At 42.3% G+C, this 16,602-nt stretch overlaps 1 protein-coding gene across 1 annotated transcript in view; it reads right to left on the bottom strand.

Annotated features, from left to right (window-relative positions):
* Positions 1 to 310: 310 nt before the first annotated feature.
* Positions 311 to 16,602, bottom strand: part of LOC139265215 (cysteinyl leukotriene receptor 1-like) — a 53,301-nt gene continuing 37,009 nt past the window's right edge. The window contains exon 2 of the mRNA XM_070882139.1: positions 311 to 3,343. Coding sequence (XP_070738240.1) covers positions 2,209 to 3,303 — 1,095 coding nt within the window. The 5' untranslated portion in view covers positions 3,304 to 3,343 and the 3' untranslated portion in view covers positions 311 to 2,208. The remainder of the gene's footprint in view (positions 3,344 to 16,602) is intronic.

The following is a 16,602-nucleotide window of genomic DNA, read 5'->3' as shown; positions in this document are numbered from 1 at the left end:
TGCGCGCACTAGGTCCGTGCAGCAGAGCTGGTCTCCAGTCATCTTGGTTAATCCTTGCTACTGGGCCAAGACCTAGCTCTGTCAAGCCCGTGTAGTGGCTGGTGTGCAACGCGTTAAAAAAAAACTCCACACACAGGCATCTTCCACCCTTCAAGATTTAGTTCGGACCTGGAATTTTAGGTCCTTCATTGAAATACCTGTGAACTTTTTGACATGGAAGCAAGTCATCCTCGATTCGAGGGACTGCCTATGATGATGACTTTCAGTCAGGAGATGTTGCAGAGTGCAAGAAGACCCAAACATGGGGAGAAAAACATCTTTATTTTTTTGTTGCTGAAAAAAGCTAAATATAAAATAAGGATTAATGGTTAAACTTGCTACCTGTTTCATTATAACAAACGTAATGACATTTACGAAATATAAAAATAGAACATTCTGATATTATAAGTCAGCTTAACAAAATGATGGTTGGTGTTCCTTCAATACGATTGCGCAAATAAAAAGATCTTGATAACAAATTAACATTTACAGAAATACATACTTTACCTTCTAATGGGCTGAACGTACAGTAAATAGAAAGGCACATTATGGCTATAAATCCAAGTTACATTGTTGTTTACAAAGGAACTTCATTTAGAATTTTTCCTTTTATCTTTCTTTTTCTTAATTAATTCTCCCTTAACTAGTCAACCCGAACTGACGGTTCTCTGCCGTGTCTATATTACACATCTCCGTGCAGGAATATCAGCACATGGGACGCAGAGCGATGCTTTCCGCGAATGGAGACAAAGCCATAAATGATCAGCACTTCCTGTGATATCTCACCCAACACAAATTCTGCAATTCGACTCCGTGACCTGTATAGATTTCCCCCCCAAAATCAAAGACACCCATATCCAGAAAAGTAAGGGGTAATTTCAACCTAACTCCCCGGGTGGGAAATGCATGGGAGAAGGAGGAACACCCTGGCTGATACTGCTCTGCAACTGGTTTCAATGGAGAGTACAAATAGGCATGTTGTGAAACCAGCATTGCAATCGATCTCGGCAGTTTCCTGATGGGTGGGTTGGTAGAGACAACAAGTGTGATTGTTTTTCACACCTAAACATATATCTATCTATACAGCTGTTTCGGTGTTGCTGCCAATTCGCTGAATACACTTGTTGATCTGATGGAGAGAACTGGAAATACTAGCAGCCTCACTAACTGTTTCACATATAAACGTGCCAAGCATTTACTTTTAGTTCAATTTTGGCTGCTACATCAATTTAAGTCAGTGCATTTTCATCATCATCTGTCATTCCTTGAATTCCATTACTGCATATTTATTTAAAAGAGCATAACGCTAAGGCAAGTGTGTCCAACGAGTCCTCCGAGGACCTTAATCTTCACTTGTCAACTTAGCTGGCTGTCCTCTATAAGTGCCAAACAATCCTTTACAATTAACCCTATAAACTTGAATCTTGCTATCAACCAAGGAGTTCCTTGACTTCTTTTTCAAGGATTTAATCAATAATTCTGGTAGCATGTTCCCTTTGTCCACCATGTTGAGGAGGAATCAACTCCTCTCGTCTTTGCTTGAGGCTTGTTCATTTTATACCTGTGCCCTCTAGTCCCGGCTCAGCATCCCAGTCAAGCAGCCTGTTTAAGTCTACATCATAGACCCCTCTGAGTTTAAAAGAATTGGATTGCCTCCCATCTTAACCTTTCTCCAATGAAAGAAAGTTTAAGTGCTGTAACTCTGTGCTCATAAGCCTAACATGGATCCCCAGGTCTGGCAATCATCACCATTAATCCTTTCGGAACCCTCACTACCACATCAATGTCCATTGGGAGGTAGAACGCCCAAAACTAAATATAATACACCCGATCAGTAATCTATACAAGAAGCATCGAGTTCAGCTTTCCAGATACATTCAACATACCTGTCTGCTTGCAAACAAACAAAAAAGGTTTGTGTGGAGACAGTGCTTCTTTAAAGAATTCTGAATATCTGTTTTTTGAGGATGGTGGTAACAGTTACAACAAAGTAAAATAAAAGCTGCAAATAACACCACAATCAGGAAGTGTCCTTTAAGCTTTGTCCCTACACATTGAATCTAGGCATTTGGTTTGTATTTGCTTTGTGTGATGCAAACACTATTGTGGCAAAAGATGTTTCACACGTGAAAGGCCCTATTCTGTGCACCTTGCATTGTGGCATTGGCTTTAGTTTTCATTGCTGTTGCTTTTGCCCATCCCAGCAGCAGGATTGAAGGGGTCTTCATCAGATTTGTCCTGTTCGATGCGCATTAACGAGCGCTTCCTTTTGTTCGACAGATGATTGCTTGACAGAGACGATTTTCTCGCAAAGGAACTGGTGAGTCTGCGTCTAAAGTTTTCCCCGGAGAAGAAGTACAAGAGCGGGTCAAAGCAGGTATTGGCGGCTGCCAGACAGAGTGTGATCACCACTGACTTTTGCATATAAATAATGTCGTTGCAGCTCTTCTCCTTCTGCTGGAGGAATTGCAGGTGTATCGTGCGCTGCACGTGATAGGGCATGAAGCTGATCAGGAAGGCGCCCAGCACGATCATGATCAGATGCACTGCTTTACGACGTGATGCTTTCTTCTTGTGAATGGCCGCTGTGCTTTTCATTAAGGTCCTTATGATAAACGTGTAACAAATAAGAATAATGAGGAATGGCAGGATGAAGCCTAAAACCAGTGAAACATAGTTCATGATCAAAAGTTTTTTGAGACCTCTTTTACCCCCAGCATTTGGAGGTTCAAAGCACTTTGTTTTATTTCCACGTCTTTCAGACCTCGAAAGCAGGAATGGGGAGCAGGTAAGAGTGACAAAAATCCATATAGCAAAACAGACTATCTTGGCCTTCTTAACATTCACTATTTTCAGGTTCTTAACGGGGAACACAATGGCCAGGAAACGAGTGAAACTCATGGCAGTCATGAAGTAAATGCTGCAGTACAGATTGACATAGAGAGAGTAAGAGCTGATTCTGCACAAGAAGTCCCCAAAAATCCATCTGCCTTTGTAAGCATAGTAAACCACACGCAAAGGCAAGGTGCATACACACAGCATGTCCGACACTGCCAGGTTGAGCATGTAGACATTGAAGGCCGTTCTCTGCTTGAAAGTTTTTATAAGGACAAATAGAGCAAAGGCATTTCCTGACAAGCCCACCACGAAGACGAGGGAGTACACCGTGGAATAGACTTGATTTCGGAAATCGTCAATTGGTGGGCAGGTTGACAAACTGATATTCGGAATGACTGTTGAGGCCCAAGTCGTTTCTTCAGCCATTTTAGAAGATGTTTTTGTTGGAAGGAAAGCTCTTCAGAATCTACACAGGAAAACACAAGTGAAAAACAATTAATGCAGTGGAACCTGACTCACCACAACAGCACACCTGTTAGTGTGACCGTGAAAACTTGTCAATTTGGACCATCTGTCTGGAAAAGACAATTTTAAGTTATCCATCAGTTGAATGTTACGGAACAAAATTATTAAACTACGACAACAACAACTTGTATTTAAATAGTGCCTTTAACGTAGTAAAACATCCCAAGACGCTTCACAGGAGTGTTATCAAACACCATTTGACACGAAGCTACATAAGGCAATATTAGCACAGATGACAGTAGGTTTTAAAGAATGTCTTAAAGGAGAAAAGAGAGGTAGAGAGGTGGAGAGTTTTAGGGAGGGAATTCCAGAGCTTAGGGCCCAGGCAGCTGAAGGCACAGCCCCCAATGGTGGAGCGATTGAAATCGGGGATGCACAAGAGATTGAAGGAGCGAAGATACTTCGGAGGGTTGTGGGGCTGGAGATGGTTACAGAGATAGGAAGGGATGAGGCCATAGAGCGATTTGAAAACAAGGATGAGAATTTTTAAAATCGAGGCGTTGTATAGCCAGGAGCCAATGTAGGTCAGCGAGCAGAGGGGTGATGGATGAACGGGACTTGGTGCAAGTTAGGACACGGGCAGCAGAGTTTTGGATAACTTCAAGTTTACGGAGGGTGGAAGATGGGAGGCCAGCCAGGAGTGCATTGGAATAGTCAAGTCTAGGAGTAACAAAGGCGTGGATGAGGGTTTTAGCAGCAGATGAGCTGAGGCACAGGTGGAGACAGGTGATGTTACGGAGGCGGTGTTAGTGATGGTATGGATATGTGATAACTGAACTTAAATAGCTTATATTATGGGAGTTCAGCCATTTTTAAATTAAAGGAATAATAAAATAGCTTGCAAATGACCACATTAATATAGTAACTGGCATTTGTACTTGTGATGTATTCACAGAGCACAGCACACACATCTCCTAACATGGCAGGTAGCTCTCTTGGAAGCCTCCGGAAATCTGCCTGGTTCTGTTTATTATTAACCCTGCACTTGCAGTACACAATATGTCCACATCCACAGTGTGGCGCTACAAACATTACAAGCTTACAGACATTACACTTCTCCCTCCTTACTGAAGAAGTTATTATAACAAACATCATACATAACTTTCATGTTTATACATAACACAGGATATAAACTTATTTTTTTCCATATTTACAAATTTAACTTTACCACTTGTTTTCTGTTTCGAAGAGGATACCTTCGCTCTCGAACAGAACCTTCCAAACATCGTGTCGATTTTACACTCATTCGAGGCTCATCCTGAGGAGCGTGCATGGCAGATGAAGTATAATGTGGATAAATGTGAGGTTATCCACTTTGGTGGTAAAAACAGAGAGACAGACTATTATCTGAATGGTGACAGATTAGGAAAAGGGGAGGTGCAACGAGACCTGGGTGAAATGGTACATCAGTCATTGAAGGGTGGCATGCAGGTACAGCAGGCGGTTAAGAAAGCAAATGGCATGTTGGCCTTCATAGCGAGGGGATTTGAGTACAGGGGAAGGGAGGTGTTACTACAGTTGTACAGGGCCTTGGTGAGGCCACACCTGGAGTATTGTGTACAGTTTTGGTCTCCTAACTTGAGGAAGGACATTCTTGCTATTGAGGGAGTGCAGCGAAGGTTCACCAGACTGATTCCCGGGATGGCGGGACTGACATATCAAGAAAGACTGGATCAACTGGGCTTGTATTCACTGGAGTTCAGAAGAATGAGAGAGGATCTCACAGAAACGTTTAAAATTCTGACGGGTTTAGACAGGTTAGATGCAGGAAGAATGTTCCCAATGTTGGGGAAGTCTAGAACCAGGGGTCACAGTCTAAGGATAAGGGGTAAGCCATTTAGGACTGAGATGAGGAGAAACTTCTTCACCCAAAGAGTGGTGAACCTGTGGAATTCTCTACCACAGAAAGTTGTTGAGGCCAATTCACTAAATATATTCAAAAATGAGTTAGATGTAATCCTTACTACTAGGGGGATCAAGGGGTATAGGGAGAAAGCAGGAATGGGGTACTGAAGTTGCATGTTCAACCATGAACTCATTGAATGGCGGTGCAGGCTCGAAGGGCCGAATGGCCTACTCCTGCACCTATTTTCTATGTTTCTATGTCTATGTTTCTATGTTTCCTCCACGGAATTTTCTTGATTTTCATTTGAATTCACTCTGACTTCAGGCTCTTTGTTTTCCTGATTCGGACTCAGACTTTCATTCTGATTCTCTCCTGGATTTGTTTCCAGTACATTGGATTTAGGATTTGCTACTGGTGTATCAAAACTATCTGATGAGTCAGAAATAATTGAATCATTCCCACCTTCAACCAGTTCCATGTCTGTAGGTAAAATATGATCAATATGAACAAACCTAACCTGTCCAGTAGCAAACATCTTTACCAAATATGTGCGAGGACCACATATCTTCACCACTCTTTCTGGTAACCACTTTAACCATTTATGGTGATGGTTCTTCACTCTTACCTTCTGATTTAATTTCACACTTCTCTTTTTTACTCTACTTCTATCATGATTCTCTTTCTGTCTTAATTGTGCCTCTTCTACGGACTGTGCCAAATTTGGTTTTAACAACGAGAATCTGGTTCGTGGCTGTCATTTGAGAAACAATTCTGCTGGTGTTCTACCAGTAGTTGTATGAGGAGTATTTCGATACGTAATCAAAAAATTAGCCAATTTGTGATCCAATGACAACTGTCGTTTCCTTGGATTTGGATCTAACATTTGTTTTATGAGGGCACGTTTTACAATTTGTACAGTGCGCTCTGCTGCACCATTTGAAGCAGGGTGGTATGGTGGAACCTTGGTATGTTTCACACAATTTTTGCTCGTGAATTGTGCAAATTCTTCTGAACGAAATTGTGGTCCATTATCCGAAACAATTTCTTCAGGGAGGCCAAATGAAGAAAATAATTTTCGCAAAATGTCCAATGTTTTGTTTGTTGTTATTTTCCACATTGGAAACACCTCAACCTACTTCGAATGGTTATCAATCACAATGAACAATTGTTGTCCTTCTAACTCAGCAAAATCAATATGTAGTCTTTGCCACACCCTGGGAAGCCATTTCCATGGCTGTAATGGTACTGGTGGTGGTTGCTTGCTTACCGATTGACATGTCGTACACTGACTCACGATGTACTTTATATCTTTATCAAGACCTGGCCACCATAAATAACTGCATGCAAAACTCTTGGTCAAGCACATTCCCAGGTGCTGGTCATGGAGATCTCCTAATAATTTGGACCTGAATTTATTTGGTATAACCACTCTTGCACCCCACATGATACAATCTTTATCGACTGATAATTCATTCCCACGAATGAAGAATGGATGTGTATCTTTGTCTGTTACCTGGTTTGGCCATCCATTTGCAATATACTCATACACCTTTGATATCACTGGGTCACATTTGGTTGCTCTACCAATCTCTTCAGCTGTGACTGGCAGTTCATCAATGTATGAAAAATAAAACACTTCTTCCCTATTGGGTGTAACTTGTGATCGTCTGTATTCAATATCATATGTATATGCTGACAAAATCAAAGCCCATCTCTGCATTCAGGCTGCAGCTAATGTTGGAACTGGGGACTTTGGATGGAGGATTGCTGTTAGCGGCTTATGGTCCGTAACGATGGTAAACTTACGATCATACAAGTATTTGTGAAACTTCTTGACCCCAAAAATTAATGCCAAAGCTTCCCTTTCAATTTGCACATAATTACTCTCACTGGCACTGAGAGTGTGTGAAGCAAAAGCAATTGGTCTCTCCTCCCCACTACTTGATACATGAGAGATTACTGCCCCAACTCCATACGGAGAGGCATCACATGCTCGCTTAATCTCCTTAGATATGTCATTGTGAACTAACATGGTGCTCTCTACCAATTAGCTTTTACACTCCTTGAATGCTGTATCGCATTCTTTTGACCACTTCCAATGGACCTGGTTTTTGAAAAGTTCATTCAGTGGATGTAATACTGTAGCCAAATTTGGTCGGAACTTCACATAATAGTTCAAAAGACCCAAGAATGAACGAAGTTCAGTGACATTCCTGGGAGTGGGTGCATTTCTGATTGCATCCAGTTTTTCCTTGGTCGGATGTAAACCAGCTTTGTCTACCCTGTACCCTAAGGACTCCACTGACTTTTTAAATAACTCACATACGAGCAGACATTCGTACTCTGTGCTTCTCTAGCAGTTTGAGAACTTCATTCAATATGTTATTATGAATTTGCCTATTTGATGCTGAAATTAGTATGTCATCCAAATAACATACTACCCCTTCAATACCTTGCAAAATCTGGTTCAGCACCTCTTGGAATATGGCAGGGGCAGAGACATTCCGAAAGGTAGCCTATTAAATTGATATAGGCCTAGATGAGTATTTGTAGTCAAACATGACTCCTCATCTAGTTCAAGCTGTAAGTAGGCATTCATAAGATCCAGTTTTGAGAAGATCTGACCACCTGTCAGTATTGTGAACAAATCTTCTATATTCAGCAATGTATTGGAGACATTACCCTCTAGAACCTGGTTTACGGTTACTTTATAATCACCACATAATCTTACCTTACCATCGGACTTAGGAACAACAACAATGGATGTAGCCCAATTACATCGATCTATCTTTCAAATAATGTTCTCAGTCTCTAGTCTTTTGAGTTCTGGCTCAACTTTCTCCTTGAGTGCATATGGTATGGAACGTGGCTTGTAGTAAACCGATCTAGCGTCCTTCTGTACCCTGACACTCGTCTTGAAGCCTTGGATCGGACTGCCCGATTCGCAGAACACCTTCGGATACTTCTTGATAACCTCATCCATTGATGAAAATCTCACTTCCACACAGAAAATCTTACTCCAATCAGTGAGTTCAACCAATTTCTTCCTAGTAAGGCTGACTTGTCTCCTTTCACTACTATTAGAGGCAAGTTCTGAAATTGATCTTTATATTTCACCGGTACGGTGATACGACCTACCACAGGAATTTTCTCTCCCGAGTAGCCTCGCAGCTCTATCTTGGATTTCTCCAGTTGGAAATCACGCAATTTGTCGAGGTACAGTGACTCTGGTACTACACTCACGGATGCACCCATGTCAATTTCCATTGGTATCTTGAGTCCCGCAACATCTATGTGGATTTTGATGCTTTCCAAATCACTGTCTGTTAACCTCGTGCTCCTGATGACGTGTAACTCTAACATCTCCTCGTCCTGTTGTTGTTATTCCATGCTATGTAGTCTCTTGTGATTTCTACTCATAGCTTTGAACGCTGGACTCATAGCTTTAAAAGCTGGTTTACCCTTCAGTCGGCATGCCTTCGCAAGATGCCCAATCTTTCTGCAGAAGAAACACTCTTCCTTCACGTATGGACAACTTTGAGCAATGTGTTCTCCCAGGCATCTATAGCACGACTTCGACGCTCTGTTAGAATTTCCAGATTCTGAGACTTTGGGCCCCCACCGTCTTTTACCTTGAACCTGCAGGTGATTTACCTCGGTTGACTGACGACTGTAATTATTATTTAATTCTCGAGAATATTGTTTGGCCATGCCCATCGACCGCGCTGTCTGACAAGCAATCTCAAAAGTCAAGTCATCCATCGTCAATAACTTCCTTCTGATCACATCACCCCACAAACAAAACGATCCCATAATGCTCGGTTTTGAAAGTTTCCACAATTACAGTGCATTGATAGCTTTTTTAATGTTACGATGTAATCACTGATACATTCATCAGCCTTTTGATTCTGAATCCCGAAACGATAGCTTTCAGTAATTTCTAACGGTTTGGGGTTATAGTACTGCTCCTGCTTTGTTAAAATATCTAAGTGTTGTGTCCTTTGACTCGTCAGGCATAAGCAGATTTACAAGGGTTTCGTATAATGTCGGACCCGCCTCCGATAAGATCGCTTTCTTACGTTCCAACACAGCCCAGTTCTGGACTATGTTGTCTGGAACTTCGATTATGTTATTTGCAGTGAAATACATTTCTAGCCAATCCACATACGCTTTAAAACATTCCCGGTTGTGTCTATATTCCCCCGAATGTCCAATTACACCTGCCATTTTAATCTCTAGCTGTTCACACCATGTGCTGTATTTTTTCCTTGGATTTTGTAGCTTTTTTCCAAAGACAGAAACTTCCAAAGTTTCTCTGTTGGCTGGCTGAATCCTTCACCAACAAAATTTAAGCTCTGAAAAATTCCATCTCAATCGCCAAATGTGATATCTTCACAGAGCACAACACACACAGCTTCCTAACATGGCAGGCAGCTCTCTCGGAAGCCTCCGGAAATCTGCCTGGTTCTGTTTATTATTAACCCTGCACTTGCAGTACACAATACGTCCACATCCACAGTGTGGAACTACAAAAATTACAAGCTTACAGACATTACAGTACTGCACCTTTAATGTAGCAAAATGTCCCGAGGTGCTGTACAAAAGAGGGTGAAATTGTACTCAGAGCAGGAATTGGGTGAAGAGTAAAGTTTAGGAGGGAATTGAGAGAAGTCTAATTGCTCAATTAGAGGCTATTACTTTTAGAGACATCTTGAGGTTAAAACCACTATCTCCATTATTGTTGACTTGGATTGCTCTCTATTTTGGGAGAGGGAGAGAGGGGAGAAGAAACTGCCATCTTGAGGTTAATTAGAGATCAATTGTTGCTTGGAACAACTCTTTTAAATACTGGTGATTTGCCAATTGAATTCAACCATGTGCCCCCTGGTTCAAGGGGCACAACCACTGGAACCTGTAAATTAACAAAAAACATTTAAAGTAACCTTAATAAATCAAATTAAAATGTTGTTGCTGCTTGGAACATTCTAAGATGTACTAGATGCTAATTGTAAGTGTTTGGCTCCTCCCATTGGAGGGAGAGGATAGGTTATCAGGATCATGACTTCTTTCATACTTATAAACATGAATTGTAATTTGTGGCTGATTATGAATATGCTTGAGACGAATAGGCACAGGTGTGGCACTGCAATGAGATGGATTTGTTAGCAGTAGGACTTTTATACACACAGAGCATATGTGTGTTAACTTATTCTGGCAGTGAGTCTATCTATTTGGTAGTTTACAATTTAATTAAACCATTTATATAAACTACAGAGACCTTCATTCAAGCCCCATTCAACTGTTGACTTGAGACAGAACCTGAAGCTGGTTGAGGAGTGTTCTACACAGAAAGTGGTAACATTATTTCCAGGCCAACCTGTCTTGGGCCAGCCAGCAGGGTGTGTACACAGCTACACAGTTCAGGGAACAAGTTATAAGAGGGCCCTCTGTCACTGTAAGGGTTGTGTGAAATTGAAACTAACATTTTTTTATCAAGCTCCATCAATAGTTTCCTCAATTTATTTTTGCAGTCTCTGCCATTTTGGGTGACTACATTTTATTGGCTCAATGCATGAAAGCTACTCAGTTATCAGATGGTTCAACTATCAGTCACGACATCCCTGACCACAGGTTTCCTGTGACCTGCAATTCAACTAGTATGACCAACAGAGCCTCTTCACTTTCCAACTTGTGCAATCCTGGATAATGATTGTTGGCAGGCTTTGCAACCTGTGGGCTCCAAGCCTGATCCTATTCTTACATAATATCTACACACCAACACTCAGCTGGGGTCAGTGCATCATTAGGATATTGATCAGCAATCTAGTTGACATGTTTTCTGCCTATCCAGGAGACACCTAAGCCACTCCGTAGCAGTCCCACAAACCGACACCATCTAACTCAGCACTCAACAGGAATTGTGCTTGGTTCCTTACCAGTCTGTATGGCTCAGTTCCATACCATTAATCCAATGAATCGCCAAAACAGATAATGATCGACATTAAAAAAATACTTCGTGTTAATGAGCAGAAGCTGTGAGTGCTGTCGCTTGAGAGGAGAGTGAAGGAATGGCAAATTTCAACACAGGGTATGAAATGCATGATAAATTCAAGATGGGTTGCATTATATCCCCAAGAGTTAACATCTCTTTCTAATCAGTAGCATATTCTAAGGTTCTTTTTAGGAAACTGCTCTCATGGAATTTATGCTGCATTTATACTACAGTTACCAGTCTCTGACCAGTAGCTGCGGTTTCCAGACAGACAGTACCCTGTTTACACTGGAACTCCAATTCCCCTGCACAGAGAGAGCTGCAGTCCACAGCAATGGTAATGTTACATTGAGTGTACAGCACAGAAACTGGCCATTCGGCCCAACTGGCCTATGCCGCTGTTTATGCTCCACACGTGCCTCCTCCCGCCCGACTTCATTTTACCCTATCAACAGATCCTTCTATTCCTTTCTCCTTGTGTGTATCTAGCTTCCCATTAAATGCATCTAGGCTATTCCTTCTGGTAGCATGTTCCACATTCTTACCACTTTGTTGGTTAAAAAAAATTCTCCTGAATTCCCTATTGGACTTATTAGTGATCATCTTATATTTACGACCTCTAGTTTTGGATTCCACCACAAATGGAAACATTTTCTCTACGTCTACTCAAACTCTTTCATTACCTTAAAAACCTCGATCAGGTCACCCCTCAGCCGCCTTTTTTCGAGAGAAAAGAGACCCAATCGGTTCAGCCTTTCCTGATAAGTATATCCTCTCAGTTCTGGTATCATTCTTGTGAATCTTGTTTCCACCTTCTCCAATGTCTCTATATCCTTTTTATAATATGGATACGAGAACTGTGAGCAGCACTACACTTGGTGGTCTAAACAAGGTTCGATACAAGTTTAACATAACTTCTCCAATACCTTACCAATACCTTACATAGCTGCATCAAGACTGCTCTGCTTTTATACTCCATCCCCTTTGCAATAAAGGCCAAGATACCATTGGCCTTCATGATCACTTGCTGCAACTGCATGCTAACCTTTTGAGTTTCATGCACAAGTACCCCCAGGTCCTGCTGTACTGCAGCACTTTGCAATCTTTCTCCATTTAAATAATAACTTGCTCTTTGATTTTTTTTCCTGCCAAAGTGCATGACCTCACACTTTCCAATATTATACTCCATCTGCCAATTTTTTGCCCATTCACTTAGCCTGTCTATGTCCTTTTGCAGATTTTTTGTGTCCTCCTCACACATTGGTTTTCCTCCCATCTTTGTATCATCAGCAAACTTGGCCACGTTACCCTCGGTCCCTTCTTCCAACCGAGGACCCACCTGCCCTTTCAGGTGAACGTAAAATATCCCATGACACCATTTCAAAGAAGAACACGGGAGTTATCCCTGGTATTCTGGCCAATATTTATCCCTCTACCAACATCACTAACATTGGTTATCTGGTCATTACTGTTTGTGGGAGCTTGCTGTGTGCAAATTGGCTGTGCATTTCCTACATTACAGCAGTGACTGCACTTTATTAGCTGTTTGAAAGTTTTTTTCTTTCGATATGTTTGCCTCTGTTTCCTATACATTCTCTCCTGGATAATGCCCCAGCCATGCATCTGTTGTAACTGAGGGTGAGGCAAACAGCTCACTCACGGTCTATTGTCAATGCTGTTCTTGGTCAGTGACTATAATACATGTGAGTGCAATGTGATGGGGATTCTTTGTCAGTTTTCCCATCATCCCTGCAGGAAGGAGGCTCAATGTCTCCTTGCAGCAGTGTATTGGAGCATCAGGAACTCAGCAATCAGGGGACTGAAGGTGCATCTCATCACTACCAAACATTGACGCCCCCATGTGCTATGTCTCTACACTGTTCGAACAAAACTGCAGGGTTTATTCTGTGGCCTTGTGCCCCTAATGGGAAGCCTTGATGTACAGGAATGTGAGTCAGAGAATGGGTGTAACAGTGTTTTAGCCTTATCTCTGACCTACGCTTCCACTGAGCAAGGCTTCCCTTAGGAGCACAGGATCCCTGAACCCAATACAGGTCAGATATGAAACATGAGAGATATTAAATGTTTAAGAAAATATGTCAATCAATGGATAAAGGAACAATGGACCTTAATGTAACAGTGAGAGAGGAATCTCTAATATTTGAATTTTTCTGACAATGCAAATCACTAAATTAATTCAAAAACTTAAAACCAAACATAATCTTCCTGTATCTTTTCCACTTCTGTTCTCTTAAAGGAGTTGTAATTAAGCAGAATCTGGCTTCATGTTTCTGTCCATCTGTTTCCATTTCCTGAGTAACATTTGCATGTGTGACAAACCCTTGATGCAGATTTGGGTTAGAGTTTTAAGGGGTGAAATGACTGTGACCAATGTTATTGTTTGAACAGGTTTGTATCAAATTTCCCCCTCTGTTATTTTAACATTCATTTTAGGCAGGTTAATACCACCATTAAAATAGCACAGAGAGCAATTGGATACAAAGAAGTTAAGCATTTGTCTGATAACATCACCCACAGTAATTTCTTCCCTATGGTTAAACATGGACACGGTATAACCTGGAGACACTGGGGATGCAGTGAGTGCTGGCTGGGTTAAAGCTATACGAATGTAACTGTTTATTTAAACATAGAAACATAGAAACATAGAAAATAGGTGCAGGAGTAGGCCATTCGGCCCTTCTAGCCTGCACCGCCATTCAATGAGTTCATGGCTGAACATTCAACTTCAGTACCCCATTCCTGCTTTCTCGCCATACCCCTTGATCCCCCTAGCAGTAAGGACCTCATCTAACTCCTTTTTGAATATATTTAGTGAATTGGCCTCAACAACTTTCTGTGGTAGAGAATTCCACAGGTTCACCACTCTCTGGGTGAAGAAGTTCCTCCGCATCTCGGTCCTAAATGGCTTACCCCTTATCCTTAGACTGTGACCCCTGGTTCTGGACTTCCCCAACATTGGGAACATTCTTCCTGCATCTAACCTGTCTAACCCCGTCAGAATTTTATATGTTTCTATGAGGTCCCCTCTCATTCTTCTGAACTCCAGTGAATACAAGCCCAGTTGATCCAGTCTTTCTTGATAGGTCAGTCCCGCCATCCCGGGAATCAGTCTGGTGAACCTTCGCTGCACTCCCTCAATAGCAAGAATGTCCTTCCTCAGGTTAGGAGACCAAAACTGTGCACAATACTCCAGGTGTGGCCTCACCAAGGCCCTGTACAATTGTAGTAACACCTCCCTGCCCCTGTACTCAAATCCCCTTGCTATGAAGGCCAACATGCCATTTGCTTTCTTAACCGCCTGCTGCACCTGCATGCCAATCTTCAATGACTGATGTACCATGACACCCAGGTCTCTTTGCACCTCCCCTTTTCCTAATCTGTCACCATTCAGATAATAGTCTGTCTCTCTGTTTTTACCACCAAAGTGGATAACCTCACATTTATCCACATTATACTTCATCTGCCATGCATTTGCCCACTCACCTAACCTATCCAAGTCGCTCTGCAGCCTCACAGCATCCTCCTCGCAGCTCACACTGCCACCCAACTTAGTGTCATCCGCAAATTTGGAGATACTACATTTAATCCCCTCATCTAAATCATTAATGTACAGTGTAAACAGCTGGGGCCCCAGCACAGAACCTTGCGGTACCCCACTAGTCACTGCCTGCCATTCTGAAAAGTACCCATTTACTCCTACTCTTTGCTTCCTGTCTGACAACCAGTTCTCAATCCATGTCAGTACACTACCCCCAATCCCATGTGCTCTAACTTTGCACATCAATCTCTTGTGTGGGACCTTGTCGAATGCCTTCTGAAAGTCCAAATATACCACATCAACTGGTTCTCCTTTGTCCACTTTACTGGAAACAGCCTCAAAAAATTCCAGAAGATTTGTCAAGCATGATTTCCCTTTCACAAATCCATGCTGACTTGGACCTATCATGTCACCTCTTTCCAAATGCACTGCTATGACATCCTTAATAATTGATTCCATCATTTTACCCACTACCGATGTCAGGCTGACCGGTCTATAATTCCCTGTTTTCTCTCTCCCTCCTTTTTTAAAAAGTGGGGTTACATTGGCTACCCTCCACTCCATAGGAACTGATCCAGAGTCAATGGAATGTTGGAAAATGACTGTCAACGCATCCACTATTTCCAAGGCCACCTCCTTAAGTACTCTGGGATGCAGTCCATAATGTTTAACTGCAAAACGCAACTTAAAAAAAGTACCCTCCAGAAGGCAATTGAAAGTTTAAAATAATAAAGAAAAGTTACGGTTTGTGGCCTTGCAGTCTTGTTCCTGTGAGATAAGAGGAAATTGGCAAAGGTTAGGGATAATAGTGTAGACTTCAACAGAGATGCTGGAGTCAGGGAATATTGCTGGAAGCTGCAGTTACCCAAGCTTGCCTGTGCTCTGAGATGCAGGGATAGCGACTTGGGCACATCGAGTTTAGAGGATTCAGAAGTGGAAAATAGAGCAGATTGCCTGGCAAATATTGGATGAACTCCAAGTACCTGCAAACCCCAAAGCAAACAGATATCTGCCCTGTCAAGCCCTGTGAATGTACCAAATATTATCATAGGTGGTCTCTCGAACGAGGATGACTTGCTTCCACATGAGTTCACAGATGTTTCAATGAAGGACACGATATTCCAGTCCTGAACTCCAATTGAGGGGGTGGAAGATGCCTATGCTGGATTTTTTTAATGTGTGGTGACCGTTGGACATCAGTCATCACACGGGCTTGACAGAGCTAGGCCTTTATCCAGTGGCAACCAGGATGACTGGAGACTAGCTCTGCTGCACGGACCTAGTGCGCACACATATCACAGTGTGGGCAGGTCCGTGCTGCCCCTGGGCCCTCGGCTCTTCTGGGCCCCGTACCCTCATTCGCCGCACCTTCACCCACGATGTCCCAGGGCCCGGCGCTCCAGCTCTATTTATAGCCCCGACCTGTGGTGGTGTTCTCACACAGGTCGGGGCAGCTCACGATGTTCCAAATATAAGGAATAGTTAGCTGACAAACAGATATGCTTTTAAAATTGGTCTAAGGGGTGCAGTTTCTGCTGTGCATCAAGGCAGTACTGCAATAAGATTTCTAATCTGACTCTAAAGTGCGTTAAAGCAGGGGGAAAGAAAGACTTGCATTTATATAGCACCTGTCACAACCACCGGACGTCTCAAAGCCCTTCACAGCCAATGAAGTACTTTTGGAGTGTAGTCACTGTTGTAATGTAAGAAACGTGGCAGCCAATTTGCACATAAGCAAGCTCCCACAAACAGCATTGTGATAATGACCAAATAATCTGTTTTTTTGTTATGTTGATTGAGGGA

Source organism: Pristiophorus japonicus, chromosome 6, assembly GCF_044704955.1.
Source record: "Pristiophorus japonicus isolate sPriJap1 chromosome 6, sPriJap1.hap1, whole genome shotgun sequence".
In the NCBI taxonomy this organism is placed as follows: Eukaryota; Metazoa; Chordata; class Chondrichthyes; family Pristiophoridae; genus Pristiophorus; species Pristiophorus japonicus.
Note: the sequence above shows the minus strand (reverse complement) of the source record. Positions and strands in the feature narration are given on the sequence as shown.